The sequence below is a fragment of the Staurois parvus genome, unplaced genomic scaffold (assembly GCF_062004578.1).
Source record: "Staurois parvus isolate SC_StPar_1 unplaced genomic scaffold, SC_StPar_1.0 ptg000155l, whole genome shotgun sequence".
In the NCBI taxonomy this organism is placed as follows: domain Eukaryota; kingdom Metazoa; phylum Chordata; class Amphibia; order Anura; family Ranidae; genus Staurois; species Staurois parvus.
Window position 1 is genome coordinate 11,967,456 of NW_028317951.1, and position 15,479 is coordinate 11,982,934.

The 15,479-nt window shown below is 41.0% G+C and overlaps 1 protein-coding gene across 1 annotated transcript in view; it reads right to left on the reverse strand.

The window, feature by feature from the left end:
• SERPINI2 (serpin family I member 2) overlaps positions 1-15,479 on the reverse strand; it is a 42,566-nt gene that overhangs the window by 1,968 nt on the left and 25,119 nt on the right. The window contains exons 6-7 of the mRNA XM_089675674.1: positions 11,273-11,359; positions 4,285-4,371 (exon numbers count right to left, since the gene is read on the reverse strand). Of these exons, the coding sequence (XP_089531800.1) occupies positions 4,285-4,371; positions 11,273-11,359 (174 nt within the window). The remainder of the gene's footprint in view (positions 1-4,284; positions 4,372-11,272; positions 11,360-15,479) is intronic.

The following is a 15,479-nucleotide window of genomic DNA, read 5'->3' on the forward strand; positions in this document are numbered from 1 at the left end:
CACATGTGGCAACCTACCATGGTACACTTGAATTCACTGAGCTCCTGAGAGCTACCTATTCTTTCACAAATGTTTGTAGAAGCAGCCTGCATGCCTAGGTGCTTGATTTTATAAACCTATGGCCATGGAGGAGGTTGGAACACCTGAATCCAATGATTTGGAGAGGTATCCCAATACTTTTGGCAATATAGTATATAACACAATCTTGAAAAAGGTAATTGGCCTTTAATTTAATTTCCATATGTCTACTTCTATATAGCTACAAAAGATATAAATCCACTTTGTGTGCACCAAATGCCTTTGCAAACCTAGTTATGACATTGTAAAAGTAGAAGTGACATCATCACTGGAGGAGGATACAAGAATAGTCACCCTGCACAAGGAGAGAGAGCAGCAGTGACTGGGCTTAAATTGTTATTAAACCCATGACCCTGTATTCACTATATCTGGTTTCCCACAGTACATAGAACATGGAAATGCAATTATTTTAGTAAATATAAACTGCTAAATACCTTTTTCCATCAGCAGTTAGAGCAGTCTTGTGACTTCTATCAGTGTCCAGGAGAGCACTGGTTAACCTGTTCCCGACCGTGCTATAGCCGAAAGACGGCTACAGTGCAGTTGGCTAGTTCTGGGAGGGCGTCCATGGTCCCGGCTGGGACTTAGTGATCGTCGGCAGGGCTGAGAAGGGAGAGATCTGTGTGTAAACAACTCATATCTCTCTCTTGTCAGCATGGACATGCTGCTTTGTATCTCTATGCACAGCAGAGAGATACAAAACAGCATGTCTCCCAAGTAAAATACAACACAGCACACTGTTACCCTTTGATCGCCCCAGATGTTAACCCCTTCCTGTCCAGTGTCATCAGTACAGTGTGAGTGCTTTTTATTAGCACTGACCACTGTATTAGTTTCACTGGGGATGTCAGTGGCAGTTAGTCAGTTCCCACCCAGTGTCAGAATGCCTGCTGCAGTCCCGCTACAAGTTGCTAATCACTGCCATCACTATTATAAAAAAAAAATAACATTTCAGTATATATACTGCCATTTGTAGACACGATAACTTTCACATAAACCAATCAATATACAGGTGATCAAATACCACCAAAAGAAAGCTCCATTTGTAGGAAAAAAAGACATAAATTTAATTTGGGTGCAGCGTTGCATGACCGCTCAATTATTAGTTAAAGTAACGCAGAGCCGTATCGCAAAAAAATGGCCTGGTCAGGAAGGGGGGTAAATCTTCTGGAGGGCAAGTGGTTAATGCATAGAATGCATCAGGGTAAAACAAATCCTGCCTTTGGAACCACTTTAAGCATTACAGTGGTAGGAGAGTGTGATATGGGAGACAAGAAAGGCAGAGAGAAGCACTGACTTCCTAGCAGAAGTCAATATTTACATGATTTACTATCCTGAATTTCAGGACTTCTGGGGAGAGGACTAAGAGCATAATAAGGCACCTTTAGGCATCTTCAGTGGCATGCTGCTTCCACTCAAAGTCCCAATCCATCTTGGACAAAGAATACAAATTTTCATGCCCAATTGGCTATTTTAAACAACAACAAAAATCCCCTTCAGATACCATACTCCCCTAATCAGCAATGCTATCTCTCTCACACTAACCAATCCAGTGACGTGTTACCACTCCTCTTCTGGGTCGAATGATAACTGTTTTATTTAACACTCTTTTTTGTGAGCCTAAGGTGCAAGGTTCTATGCTCCTAGCCCTGGGTTCACAGGAGAATGCTGTAGAGAACGACGCCATGTCAATATGTGGTAGTGCTCTCTGTGCATTTAGGATCCACCTACTACCAGATGAAAAAAAAAAGGGTAAAAAGAACCCTCGACATCACCGGACCACACCCCTGAAAAAATGTATGTATATCGATTTTCTTTTTTTTAATGGGTGCAGGGGTCCTTCAAGGGGGATGAGGGGTAAAGATGTACATGCTTTAAATTTTTGTTTTGTTTTGGATGCACTCATTCATTGAAGAATTTTGTTTGGTCATATTGTTTGTTTTTGGAATTTGTTTTGTATCTTCGGTATTCGTTTCTTAGATACGTTGGTTCGGGTGGGTTCGAACAATTTTGCAGTTTTTCTGTAAGATTGCTATACATTCAATATATTATCAAATAGGAAGGATTCTAATCAAAAGGATTTCGAGAAATGGTGTGAGCTGATTGGACAATATCAACTGGCATCAGGTGCATCTGAAATAAAAAATGGAATGAATTTCGAATCCATTCGTTATCCGATTCTGAATTATCTAACAAATTTGAAAATGTAATTCATGTCCCCATGGGCTATTATCGCATGATGTAAGGTCATCCAAATGAAATGAATGCATTCGTTAATTTCATTATAACTTTTTTTTTCAGATTCGTTTACATTTGTTTGGAGATTCGTATACATCTGAATCTCTAAAAATGAAATTTTCATCTGATGAACGAATCAAAAGGAAATGCACATGCCTAGTGAGGGTCAAAGAAGAAGGGTGGATCCAAGTCCAGAGCTGAGCTTTAACTTTATTTTATGGGCTAGGTCAGCAATGGGCAAACTACGGCCCGCGGGCCGTATACGGCCCGGCGGACCTTTTAATCCGGCCCGCGGAGCGTGGCAAACATTGGCTGTCAGGATGTGTGTAGGCGGGGCAGCGTGACGAACGTGAGGGGAGCTAGGCTCCTCTCACAGTCCGCCCTGAAGACCGGAACGGCGCGGGAACACGGCGAGAGGAACGCGCGGAGCAAAGGTAAGTGAATTGACACAATATGGGGAATGAATTACTATAGGGGGGATGAATTACTATAGGGGGGATGAATTACTATATGGGGAATGAATTACTATGGGGGATGAATTACTATATGGGGGATGAATTACTATGGGGGATGAATTACTATGGGGGATGAATTACTATATGGGGGATGAATTACTATATGGGGGATGAATTACTATGGGGGATGAATTACTATATGGGGGATGAATTACTATGGGGGATGAATTACTATGGGGGATGAATTACTATATGGGGGATGAATTACTATGGGGGATGAATTACTATAGGGGGGATGAATTACTATGGGGGATGAATTACTTTATGGGGGATGAATTACTATATGGGGGATTAATTACTATAGGGGGGATGAATTACTATATGGGGGATGAATTACTATATGAGGGATGAATTACTATGGGGGATGAATTACTATGGGGGATGAATTACTATATGGGGGATGAATTACTATGGGGGATGAATTACTATGGGGGATGAATTACTATGGGGGATGAATTACTATATGGGGGATGAATTACTATGGGGGATGAATTACTATGGGGGATGAATTACTATATGGGGGATGAATTACTATGGGGGATGAATTACTATATGGGGGATGAATTACTATGGGGGATGAATTACTATATGGGGGATGAATTACTACGGGGGATGAATTACTATATCTACTCTTGGTCCGGCCCCCGGGTCCAATATATGAACCCATTGCGGCCCTCAAGTCAAAAAGTTTGCCCACCCCTGGGCTAGGTCATACTAGATGCAGCTTTGTTTGTGTTTTTTCTGGATCAAAAATGCAAGAACAATGTTCTCCCTATCTTCCAATGGCCATAGTTCACACCAGTGCTGCGCATTCCAGTGCAGACAAACAAGTAGAACATGTTGTGTTTTTTCTGTATGAATGCATCTGGAACGTGGCAAAATGCATCAAAAATTCACCGGAACGCATAAAAAAAAAGAAACAAAGAAATAAACTGGAATGCATCAAACACGTACATGCAGAATTGCATCCAGAACACAGAAATTGTGGTGTGAACCTACTCTAAGACTAAAGTGCCCTTTAAATCTGTGTTTAAAATGAGCTTGGAATGCAAGACTTTACTGATATACCTCATTTAATCTAAGTAAACACACTAGATATTTCACTCAAATGGCATAGAGACAAAACACATGCATTTTTGTTATTCATGCACAGTGAACTGTGTCTTGGCCAATAATAAAATCTGATGTGTGATTTTGAGTGACAAATGAATACTATGCACTGTCAACCTTAAAGTAAATCATTTTATTTGCTGTTGTCATCTGCTGAGCCATTAACTAGATCAGATGTCACAACAGCGCATAGCAAATGGAGTTAAGCAACAGCCTTTGCCATGTTTTATGCAGTTAATGTTTTATAGTATATAGACTAACCAGATTAAAACTTGGAATTATAAAGAAATAAAAAGAATTATAAAGAAATAAAGAGATGTAGTGTTTTTTAAGATCAACTCACCTGATGCGTTGTGCCGAATAAAAAACAGGAAAGGACGTTCAGCTACAAATCTGTGATTGGCCATGCTCATTGCAGCTACCTGCATCCCTGAAAAATGCAGTATTAACAGATTAGCTTTTGTATTCAGTTCTCTAGGCTTAGAGATTCTCAAATTTATTGAAGCTCGTACCTCTTTCAAGCCAGTGTTGTATCCCTTGACCTTACCAGCAACTGCTATATACTATATGTGCAAATGTTTTAGCAGCAAAATGTTCTGCTTTTAAGGCCCCATTCACATCTGTCCGTTTTGTTGCTCAAAGCTCCAAAACACTGAACTTCCAAAACCCTTGTATTTCAATAGTAGCTCACATGTTCAAATGTGAGCTCTTAGGAGCCTGCAGTTTGTTGCCTGATGCTTCAAAAGCTACATAAGCTATTTTTGAGGCAGAATTGGGCATTTTTGGCCCCATAGACTTAAATGGGAATTCAGCCTTTTCACATCTTTTGTTACGTGTTTTTCCATTTATAAGAACTGGAATCCTTCCCTACTGCTTCCCAGTGGTTAAACAAAAATGACAGAAGTTTGAATACACGTATAGTTGCACAAAAAAGTATACGTGAAAATAACTCTGCTCAGTTGTGAATGCAGACTTAAAGTAATAAGAAACCCTTACATATACCTGGTGAAGTGACTAGCCTCAGGTGATACAGAAATCCTCCAACATAAGTTGTACCTGTTTATTTACAGCAATCGCTCCTCCACAACCATTCAAATTACATAATTTACACAGCATTCCTCAACTCCAGAAGGCAGGGGACATGGATCTGATATCACAGCACAGAGTGAAGAGCTGAGTGTAATCTGAGACCTGAGTGGAGGAAAGGAACACCCCACCCCCCTCTGTATAATCTCATAAGGTAAAATGCAAAGCTGAGACTGTCCATCACCTGCTGTGTGCTGGAAAGTGGGGGTGGGGCATCTCCCAGAATTGTCTGGTGTCAGCACAGACTGCCAGAAGTGACTCAGAAGATGGCAGTGCAATGAGAAAGGAGACATAACTCATTCTGGGTCCTTTGGATTGAGGCAAGTACACCATACAAGGAGTGAAAGTACACTATAGAAGGATATACTTTGTTCATTTTTCATTTCAGAAGATTACAACCACTTTAATTAATAAACATCCTTTTGTTATATGTATACAGTAATATTTGCCTATTATTTTACCCTCAGAGACCATCAGAACTACTCTCTAGTGTACACATAGCAATTAAGAACTAGTGGTTCAGGCTATTGACAGTTTGTCACAACTGAATTGAGTAATGGTTTAGATACAGGTGGTCCTGAATGTGGAGGTTTGGTGAGCAAAAGGTGTTAACATCAATTAAAGGTAAAAAAAAATATGCACATGATTAAAAATGAATTAATTCATAGAAATAGGATAACAAGATCTACATAAGACTTTAACTGGTTAAAAATGTCCGTCTGTCTTCACGATCTAATTAAAATTATGCTACCCACTGAAAGTGTGGAACTTGTATAATTACACTGTTCTAAACCTCCTTTGGTGCCTTCAAAAGCAAGATCAGCTGGCTGCAAAGATCACCATCTCCTTTCTACATCTGTGCAAAAATTGAATAATTAACTTAAATCAGAATGCATTTTAAGTTACGGTGATGAAACACTCCTAAAGCTCTAATAATTCTTTAAAACCATGAAACTACCAAACTTTATTTATTTCAGGTAATTATATAGCGATGTCAATTTACGCAGCGCTTTACACATATATATATTATACATTCACATCAGTCCCTAACCCTCAAGGGGCGTACAATCTAAGGTCCCTAACTCACATTCATACATACACATATTAGGGCCAATTTAGACAGGATCCAATTAACCTACCAACATGTCTTTGGAGTGTGGGAGGAAACCGGAGTACCTGGAGGAAACCTACGCAGGCACAGGGAGAACATGCCAACTCCAGGCAGGTGGTGCCGTGGCTGGGATTCAAACCAACAACCCTAGTACTGCCAGGCGGAAGTGCTAACAATTTAGCCACTGTGCTGCCCTTTAGAACCACTATCTGTTATACCATGCCCTGAATACAACAGTTTACTAAAATGACTAGGTTGACAATGACCTTTGAAAACATGCAAAATGACTACATCACCTTTTGCTATAGAATACTCTTACCTTAAAGCAGTCTTAAACCCAAAAGCAAACATTTGTTATATTTCAGCTGGTAGGGCAGGTGGGTGGCACTTCCTCCATGTTCCTGTCCTTACTGAGCACAAAGTGTGTGTCACAGAGGAGGTGTACCCTGGGGTGGGTTCTTCTGGGCTATGCTAGGCACCTAATATGGGTCACTCCCCTGCACATAGAGTACCTTTTGCTTGAACAGACTATTAAACTTTAGCAAACTCTTGATGTTAATATACACCACTCCTTCACTCATTACATTTAGGAGGGACACGCATTCACCTGTCCAGCGTATCTCCACTACAGTAGCGGAATGGAACCCCAAAATACACCTAGCGTGGGCTCCATGAATGCACTCACTTACCTCTTCATTTTCCATACCTCTGCACAGAATTGGGACCTCTGCGGTGCTGATCTGCTGTTTTACCAGCTTCCCACCCACCATATAAGGAAATGACGGACGGGCGGCAATTCTCTAGATCTGGGAGGACATCATATGATGTCCTCCCACTCTAACTGTATGTGCGCGCCCTCGGGGGCACACGGCGATCAATGGTGCACTGTGTCCATGGGACACAACGGATCACCAATCACTGTAAAGAGCAGATGACGTCGACTCTGTCATGTGATCAGCTGTGTCCAATCACAGCTGATCACATGTAAACAGAAAATGCCAGCTATCGGCGGTCCTCTCCTCCCGCTGACAGCTTGTGAGGAGAGGAGAGCAAGTAATCGGCATTCCTCAGAGGGGACATCTACACTGATCGTCAGTGCCCTGATGATCAGTGTTTCCCCATCAGTGCCACCTGTCAGTGCCCATCAATGCCACTACTACGTTCCCATCAATGCCACATATCAGTGCCTATCAGTGCCTCCCAGTGTACATCAGAGCTGCCTTTCAGTGCCGCCTATCAGTGCCAGTCAGTGCTGCCTATCAGTGCCAGTCAGTGTCGCCTATCAGTGTTGCCTATCAGTGCCGCCTATCAGTGTCATATATGAGTACTGTCTTTCAGTGCCCATCAGTGATGCCTGTCAATGCCCATAAGTGATGCCTGTCAATGCCTATCAGTGCCCATCACTGCAGCCTCATTAGCGTACATCAGTGAAGGAGAAAAATTACTTATTTACACGATTTTATAACAGAAACTAAGAAAAACTTTTTTTATCAAAAATTTCAGTCTTTTTTAGTTTGTTTATCAAAAAAAAAACTCCAGTGGTGATTAAATACCACCAAAAGAAAGCTTTATCTCTCTAAAAAAAAAATGATAAAAATGTTGTTTGGGTACAGTGTTGCATGATCGCGCAATTATCATTCAAACTATGAGAGCTCTGAAAGCTGAAAATTGACCAGGGCAGGAAGGGGGTAAAAGTGCCCTGTAGGCAAGTGGTTAAAGTCCATGTGTGGCAGTGTGCATTCTTGCAGGATCCAACAGCTTGCATCTTCAGGGTGGACTGCAGGTTCTAGCAGTCCCTCTACATGGCTGAAGGCAGGTGACTTTGGGCACAGACCCCGGCAACAGTGGTGACATAGGACCCCAATGGTGACAGCAGCGAGGAATCTCTCCAGGTTCTGGACCACTGTCCCTATATATTAGCACAGGACCCCCGGACCCCAAAAGCCAGTCAAGGGAAAAACTCTGATAACCCTGACCCTCCTGTCTAGGGCAGCACCTATCTAGACTAAATTACAAACTGCCTGCAAGCTTACCAATTCTCTGATGTTATGGCTGCATTAGTTTTCTTTTTTAGGCTTCATTTCCATTATTTTCATCTGGTGATCCAGCCAGTAAGTCTGTTGTTTTTCAAAGTGAACAAGCTCACTTTCAGATGTATTTGTTACAGTGAAGAGAGAAACCATTTACTACTGTCAGGGGTGATTACAATGATCAGCTTTTATTTATTTATGTAAACCCTTTATTTCAAAAGGAAAAACAACTGTTGATGTAATTACTTATAAAGTATTAGCTGGAATTTGGTTTTAATTTGTTAGCTTATCTAAATCTGCTAGTACATTCCTGACATTCCTCCCCCCCCCCCACCAAACTGACAATGCTGATGTCCAGAGGTACCCCCTGTGCTCTTTCATCCAGAGTGGGGGCACTCAAATATAAGAGGTGTTTTACTGGCCAGATCACCAGGTGAAAACTGAGGGAAAAAAGACTAAATAAAGAAAATGAATGCAGCCATGACATCTAATGATTGGTAAGCTGCAATGTATTACATTTTTTGTTTTGGGTTTCATACAGCTTTAAAGTAAAACCATGGTAGATTTTAAACCTATGTGTTTTCTGTTTTGCAAAATGCACAGCAGTCCATTTAACATGATTTCCTATGGGACAGGTTTACATCTCCATGTTTTCACTTGGTGTATTTTTTGGAAAGGGTCAGGGACTTTTTTTAAATGCAAAACGTTGCGTTTTTGGTTCTATAGACTGCAGAAAAGCATGTAGTGCATTTTTGGCACGTTTTTGATGCGTTTTGCATTTTAATCTGCCCAGCAACAAGCTGGAAAAAAAAATCAAAATGCATCAAAAACATGGCAAAAACGCATGTGTAAAAATGCAAAACGCACTGCAAAAAGCACTGCAGAAACAGATCAAACGCAAGCTTCATAGGTGTGAACCTAGCCTTAGGGATGGTTATAACCCCTGTCAGTTTTTTTGGCATCTGTGTTCCATTGGGGAGATTTACCTTCACTTCCTGTCCCATATCCAAAATGGGAAGTCAGAGGAAATCCTTGCAAATTAAGGATCACCAGAACCAGTGTCCCCATTGGAAGATTTCCCCTCTATTAATTTTCTGGGGACAACACAAAATCTGGGATTTTCTTTTCAATGATGATGGTAAACAGGACAAATAGGATGGATCTCCCTAATGGGGACACAGACAGCAGTGAAAACCTAATAGGTGTTCTAATCCATCTCCACTTTGTCCAAAAAAAAGAAGTTTTGCCTTTAGTTATAATGTAAAAAACAACAAAAAAATCAGAATGCGCTTATATCATATATCGTGAAGAAATGTGCAAAAGCTATAAGTATATATTGTAAAAAAGAAAAACCCCAGTGAATCTCTTCATAAATTATTCATATACAAAAGTCCAACATCCCAAATTATTTCTTCTTAAACCAAATAAATCCACCGTGCTCAATCCACCACCAGATGAATGGAATAAACTCACCAGAGCTAAATGCTGATCAAATTATAAATCAGCACAAGCGTATTTGCTCTGGGAGCGATGAGAAAATCCAAGGAAGCACCCTTCTGTAATTAGAAATCCAGACACCAGGAGCAATGCTCTGCAACCACTCTACGATAGGGCCAGGACTTTTTATACAGCGATCATCCTCCAAATAAATGGTAGTATCACTCCGAAATAAAGGAAAGGCATGATGGTGCAGTACGTAAAAACTATGTATGTTTATTTAAAAATTCATATTACTCACAAAGCAAGTGTCCACCTGACACTGGTATAACAAGCGGTAGAAATATAAGAAGCATATAGCGAACGAACTCCGTTCACCGCGGACACCTCGCCGACAGTTGCCGGGAACGTCCTGACGTCATCCAATAGGCGGAGCCTATTGGATGACGTCAGGACGTTCCCGGCAACTGTCGGCGAGGTGTCCGCGGTGAACGGAGTTCGTTCGCTATATGCTTCTTATATTTCTACCGCTTGTTATACCAGTGTCAGGTGGACACTTGCTTTGTGAGTAATATGAATTTTTAAATAAACATACATAGTTTTTACGTACTGCACCATCATGCCTTTCCTTTATTTCGGAGTGATACTACCATTTATTTGGAGGATGATCGCTGTATAAAAAGTCCTGGCCCTATCGTAGAGTGGTTGCAGAGCATTGCTCCTGGTGTCTGGATTTCTAATTACAGAAGGGTGCTTCCTTGGATTTTCTCATCGCTCCCAGAGCAAATACGCTTGTGCTGATTTATAATTTGATCAGCATTTAGCTCTGGTGAGTTTATTCCATTCATCTGGTGGTGGATTGAGCACGGTGGATTTATTTGGTTTAAGAAGAAATAATTTGGGATGTTGGACTTTTGTATATGAATAATTTATGAAGAGATTCACTGGGGTTTTTCTTTTTTACAATATATACTTATAGCTTTTGCACATTTCTTCACGATATATGATATAAGCGCATTCTGATTTTTTTGTTGTTTTTTATTTTTCACCAATATTTTGGGTTAGAAGTTTGCAGCTTTTTTATAGAATTATTATTGTTGATTGGCGCTTTCTGTTTGTTATTTTTAGTTATAATGTGTATGTAAATGTAAACTTTTTTTGGATAAGGGGAAGTTTTTCAAGAAGGACACATGTTTTGGTGACAACTGTGTAAGATGGGAACTCCTTCACCTTGCAGAGATTTTCTCGTACTTCCTGTTGCATTTCCAAGACAGAAAGTCAACTTCCTATAACGAGAATCCTGGTTTGCTAGACTACAAAACACCCCCTTTACATTATGGAGAGAAGGAAACTTTTTTACTAGTCCAGCAGAAGAGAATGTGGACATTTGGAGAGTTTCACTGCAGCAGAAGCAGTGTTGTCCTCTCGCTACAGGAAATGTGGAACTCACTGGGTTCCTGGCAGGCTCAGCGGGTATTTTTCTGTACCTGTATCTTTAAAAAAAATATTGGAAAACAAGCCCGTATTGCAGAAAAGTACTAAACATGTTTTTTATTACTTTGCCCAGACATACACTTTATTACTAGTAGTTATTTTGTAGTGCTGAGATTTTATTCATAATAATAACCACAGATACAGTATAAAGAATGTTTATCTTTTTCTTGTACCTGTTGCTGCGGCTGCTTCACTCCCAGCTTCATTTATTTCAATAGAAACTTTCTGAGCCACTTTTGAAATGTACAAATTTGATGTATCTGCAAAAATAAAAAATAGAGTACATGACAGACAACAGAAGATTAATATATCTTGATAGTCGACCTTCTGTGTACACATTATCCACAACAGACAGTATCTGGAAATTGGCAAAGAATGATGTCAGAAAATACTAAAGTGCAAATAGCGAAATAACTAGCTGCTATAAAGCTATTTATTGAAATGTGGCATACAATCTCTATATATTTAGGACCCAGTTATGTTCTAATTGTGGGCTCAATTATTCCTGCAATTGCTCACAGGGCAATATATGCATTGATTTCTTTACTAATACACTCAGTGATATGCTCAATTACGTTACTCAGCTAAATGTTATAAAAATATATCCCGAATGGAAGCCCGCCCCCTCTTCTAAAGGTTTTGTAAGGGTCTATAGATTCAAGCATGAGCAACCACCATACAATAATGGAAAGTGATACTAAACACACACTGTTTAATTTACATTGTCCCTTCTCTTTCTGTATGTGGATTATGGTATTGTAGTTATTTTCATTAAAAAAAAATCTAAGTACCTTTTTCCTAATTGATAAACAGCTGTCATATGACCCAGCTCTTTCCCAGACTGTCTGCATGGAAACAGTGGCAGGAGGAGCTTCTAGCCCTCTGCTGCTGGTCACATGTTAAAAAAAAGAGAACATACTTCGGAATATAAAGGAAATATACATAATCAACATCAAATAAATGTTTTAAATTGTCATACAAATATAATGTATAGTAACCAATCAGCTTCTAATTTCATATCGTTCAATTAAGTGTTGGCAATAAATGCTGTAAGCTGATTTGTGCATAGCTGGTTTCTATGCAGAGTTGCAACATATTTTTTAAAGTCCATGTGTGGCAGTGTCCATTCTTGCAGGATCCAGCAGCTGGCATCTTCAGGGTGGACTGTAGGTTCCAGCAGTCCCTCTACATGGCTGAAAGTTCCTGAAGGCAGGTGCCTTTGGGCACAGACCCCGGCAACAATGGCGACATAGGACCCCAATGGTGACAGCAGCGAGGAATCTCTCCGGGCTCTGGAGCACTGTCCCTATATGGAGCACAGGACCCCCGGACCCCAAAAGCCTGTCAAGGGAAAAACTCGGGAACAGAGGTAACCCTGACTCTCCTGTTCAGGGCAGCACCTATCTAGACTAAATTACAGCCTACAAGCTTACCAATTCTTTGATAGCTGCATTAGTTTTCTTGTTTAGGCTTTATTTCCGTTATTTTCATCTGGTGATCCAGATGAAAATATTGGAAACAAAGCCTAAAAAAGTAGGAGGTAACTTTTTCCTAATCGATATACAACTGTCTCATAACCCAGTTCTTTCCCAGCCTGTCTCCAGGTAAACAGTGGCAGGAGGAGCTTCTAGAAGACTAGGAGCTTCTAGTCTAGTCTTCTAGACTTGGCTCACCTCTGATGGTTTCTGCAAGGGTGCGGAGTCCAGGCTGGAGCTCTCAGTGAGGACAGCAGCCTCCCAGCACTATGAAGCTTCCCTCTCATACACATTGGGCCCCAATCATTCTACGCACATAGGGTAACCCTGCAACCAGAGCACAGTCCCGTCTATTGATTGACTCCAGATGAGTAGAAAAAATGGCGGAGCCAGCATTGGACAGGCCCCATTCGTTCACTAGCCAGCTCCCTGTCACAGCTGGAGAATCGTGTGTGCCAGTGTGAGTATTGGATATGTATGGACCTGGGGTAATGTCACCACTTCCCATCCTAGGGGGAGCTGACACTTCACTGCTACATGGAATACTGTCATATGTATATATATATATATATATATATACACCACCACAATGGATTTGAAATGAAACAAACAAGATGTGCTTTAACTGCAGACTGTCAGCTTTAATTTGAGGGTATTTACATCCAAATCAGGTGAACGGTGTAGGAATTACAACAGTTTGCATATGTGCATCCCACTTGTTAAGGGACCAAAAGTATTTGGGACAATTGGCTTCTCAGCTGTTCCATGGCCAGGTATGTGTTATTCCCTCATTATCCCAATTACAATGAGCAGATAAAAGGCCCAGAGTTCATTTCAAGTGGGCTATTTGCATTTGGAATCTTTTGCTGTCAACTCTCAAGATGAGATCCAAAGACCTGTCACTATCAGTGAAGCAAGCCATCATTAGGCTGAAAAAACAAAACAAACCCATCAGAGAGATAGCAAAAACATTAGGCGTGGCCAAAACAACTGTTTGGAACATTCTTAAAAAGAAGGAACGCACCGGTGAGCTCAGCAACATTAAAAGACCCGGAAGACCACGGAAAACAACTGTGGTGAATGACCAAAGAATTCTTTCCCTGGTGAAGAAAACACCTTCACAACAGTTGGCCAGATCAAGAACACTCTCCAGGAGGTAGGTGTATGTGTGTCAAAGTCAATACAAGAGAAGACTTCACCAGAGTGAATACAGAGGGTTCACCACAAGATGTAAACCATTGGTAAGCCTCAAAAACAGGAAGGCCAGATTAGAGTTTGCCAAACGACATGTAAAAAAGCCTTCACAGTTCTGGAACAACATCCTATGGACAGATGAGACCAAGATCAACTTGTACCAGAGTGATGGGAAGAGAAGAGTATGGAGAAGGAAAGGAACTGCTCAAGATTCTAAGCATACCACCTCATCAGTGAAGCATTGTGGTGGTAGTGTCATGGCGTGGGCATGTGTGGCTGCCAATGGAACTGGTTCTCTTGTATTTATTGATGATGTGACTGCTGACAAAAGCAGCAGGATGAATTCTGAAGTGTTTCGGGCAATATTATCTGCTCATATTCAGCCAAATGCTTCAGAACTCATTGGACGCCGCTTCATAGTGCAGATGGACAATGACCCAAAGCATACTGCAAAAGCAACCAAAGAGTTTTTTAAGGGAAAGAAGTGGAATGTTATGCAATGGCCAAGTCAATCACCTGACCTGAGCATGCATTTCACTTGCTGAAGACAAAACTGAAAGGGAAAATGCCCCAAGAACAAACAGGAACTGAAGACAGTTGCAGTAGAGGCCTAGCAGAGCATCACCAGGGATGAAACCCAGCGTCTGGTGATGTCTATGCGTTCCAGACTTCAGGCTGTAATTGACTGCAAAGGATTTGCAACCAAGTATTAAAAAGTGAAAGTTTGATTTATGATTATTATTCTGTCCCATTACTTTTGGTCCCTTAACAAGTGGGAGGCACATATGCAAACTGTTGTAATTCCTACACCATTCACCTGATTTGGATGTAAATACCCTCAAATAAAGCTGACAGTCGGCAGTTAAAGCACATCTTGTTCGTTTCATTTCAAATCCATTGTGGTGGTGTATAGAGCCAAAAATGTTAGAATTGTGTCGATGTCCCAATATTTAAGGACCTGACTGTATGCACTAAATGGTCATGTGTGCTGGAAGGCTGTGAGGCAATTGTGAGAGCAAATATACCATCATGCTGTCATATAATAGTTAATGGCAGTTTCATTGGTAAAATTACCTTGCAGCAGTTAAGGCCGTAATGATGACACACCTGAGCACCCCCCACCCCTAATGTATTATTCTCTTTTATGTAGAATCTATTTGGAAATGTAATATGATCATTTGGCTTTGTAATAGCTGCAAGCAGTGGAGTTGAACAGGGAATTCTGGTGGGAAATCTTACCAATAGAGTTCCTTAGAGATATAAGCCAGCAAGTGAGTGGATCCAAAAAATATAGTGTCAGACTGCAAGATTTGTTTAAAGTCGACCTTTAAAAAGAACTTGATATGACCAAATATATGGTAGCTGCCATTGCTGAACAGAAGGTCAAAGATCACCCACAGCCTGGCAGTTGCTGTCCTGTCAACTACCTGAATTCAAATCACTATATAAAATTTTCTGTGAGTCTGCCCCCCATTTTTCCATCATTCCCTCATCATTCCCTGTGTATGAGGAGGGGGAGACTCTTCAGAGAAATGAAGAATTCATACAAGAGGTCCATAGGCCACATAGAAAGAATGCCGGACTGTGCTGCACCCAGGCACCCCTAGGTGGTAGTGCGCCCTAGGCAACTGCCTAGTATGCCTAGAGGAAGCCCCAACCCTGTGTGGAGGACACTTCAAGCCAAAGCACCGTTTGATCAGCCTCCATGTCT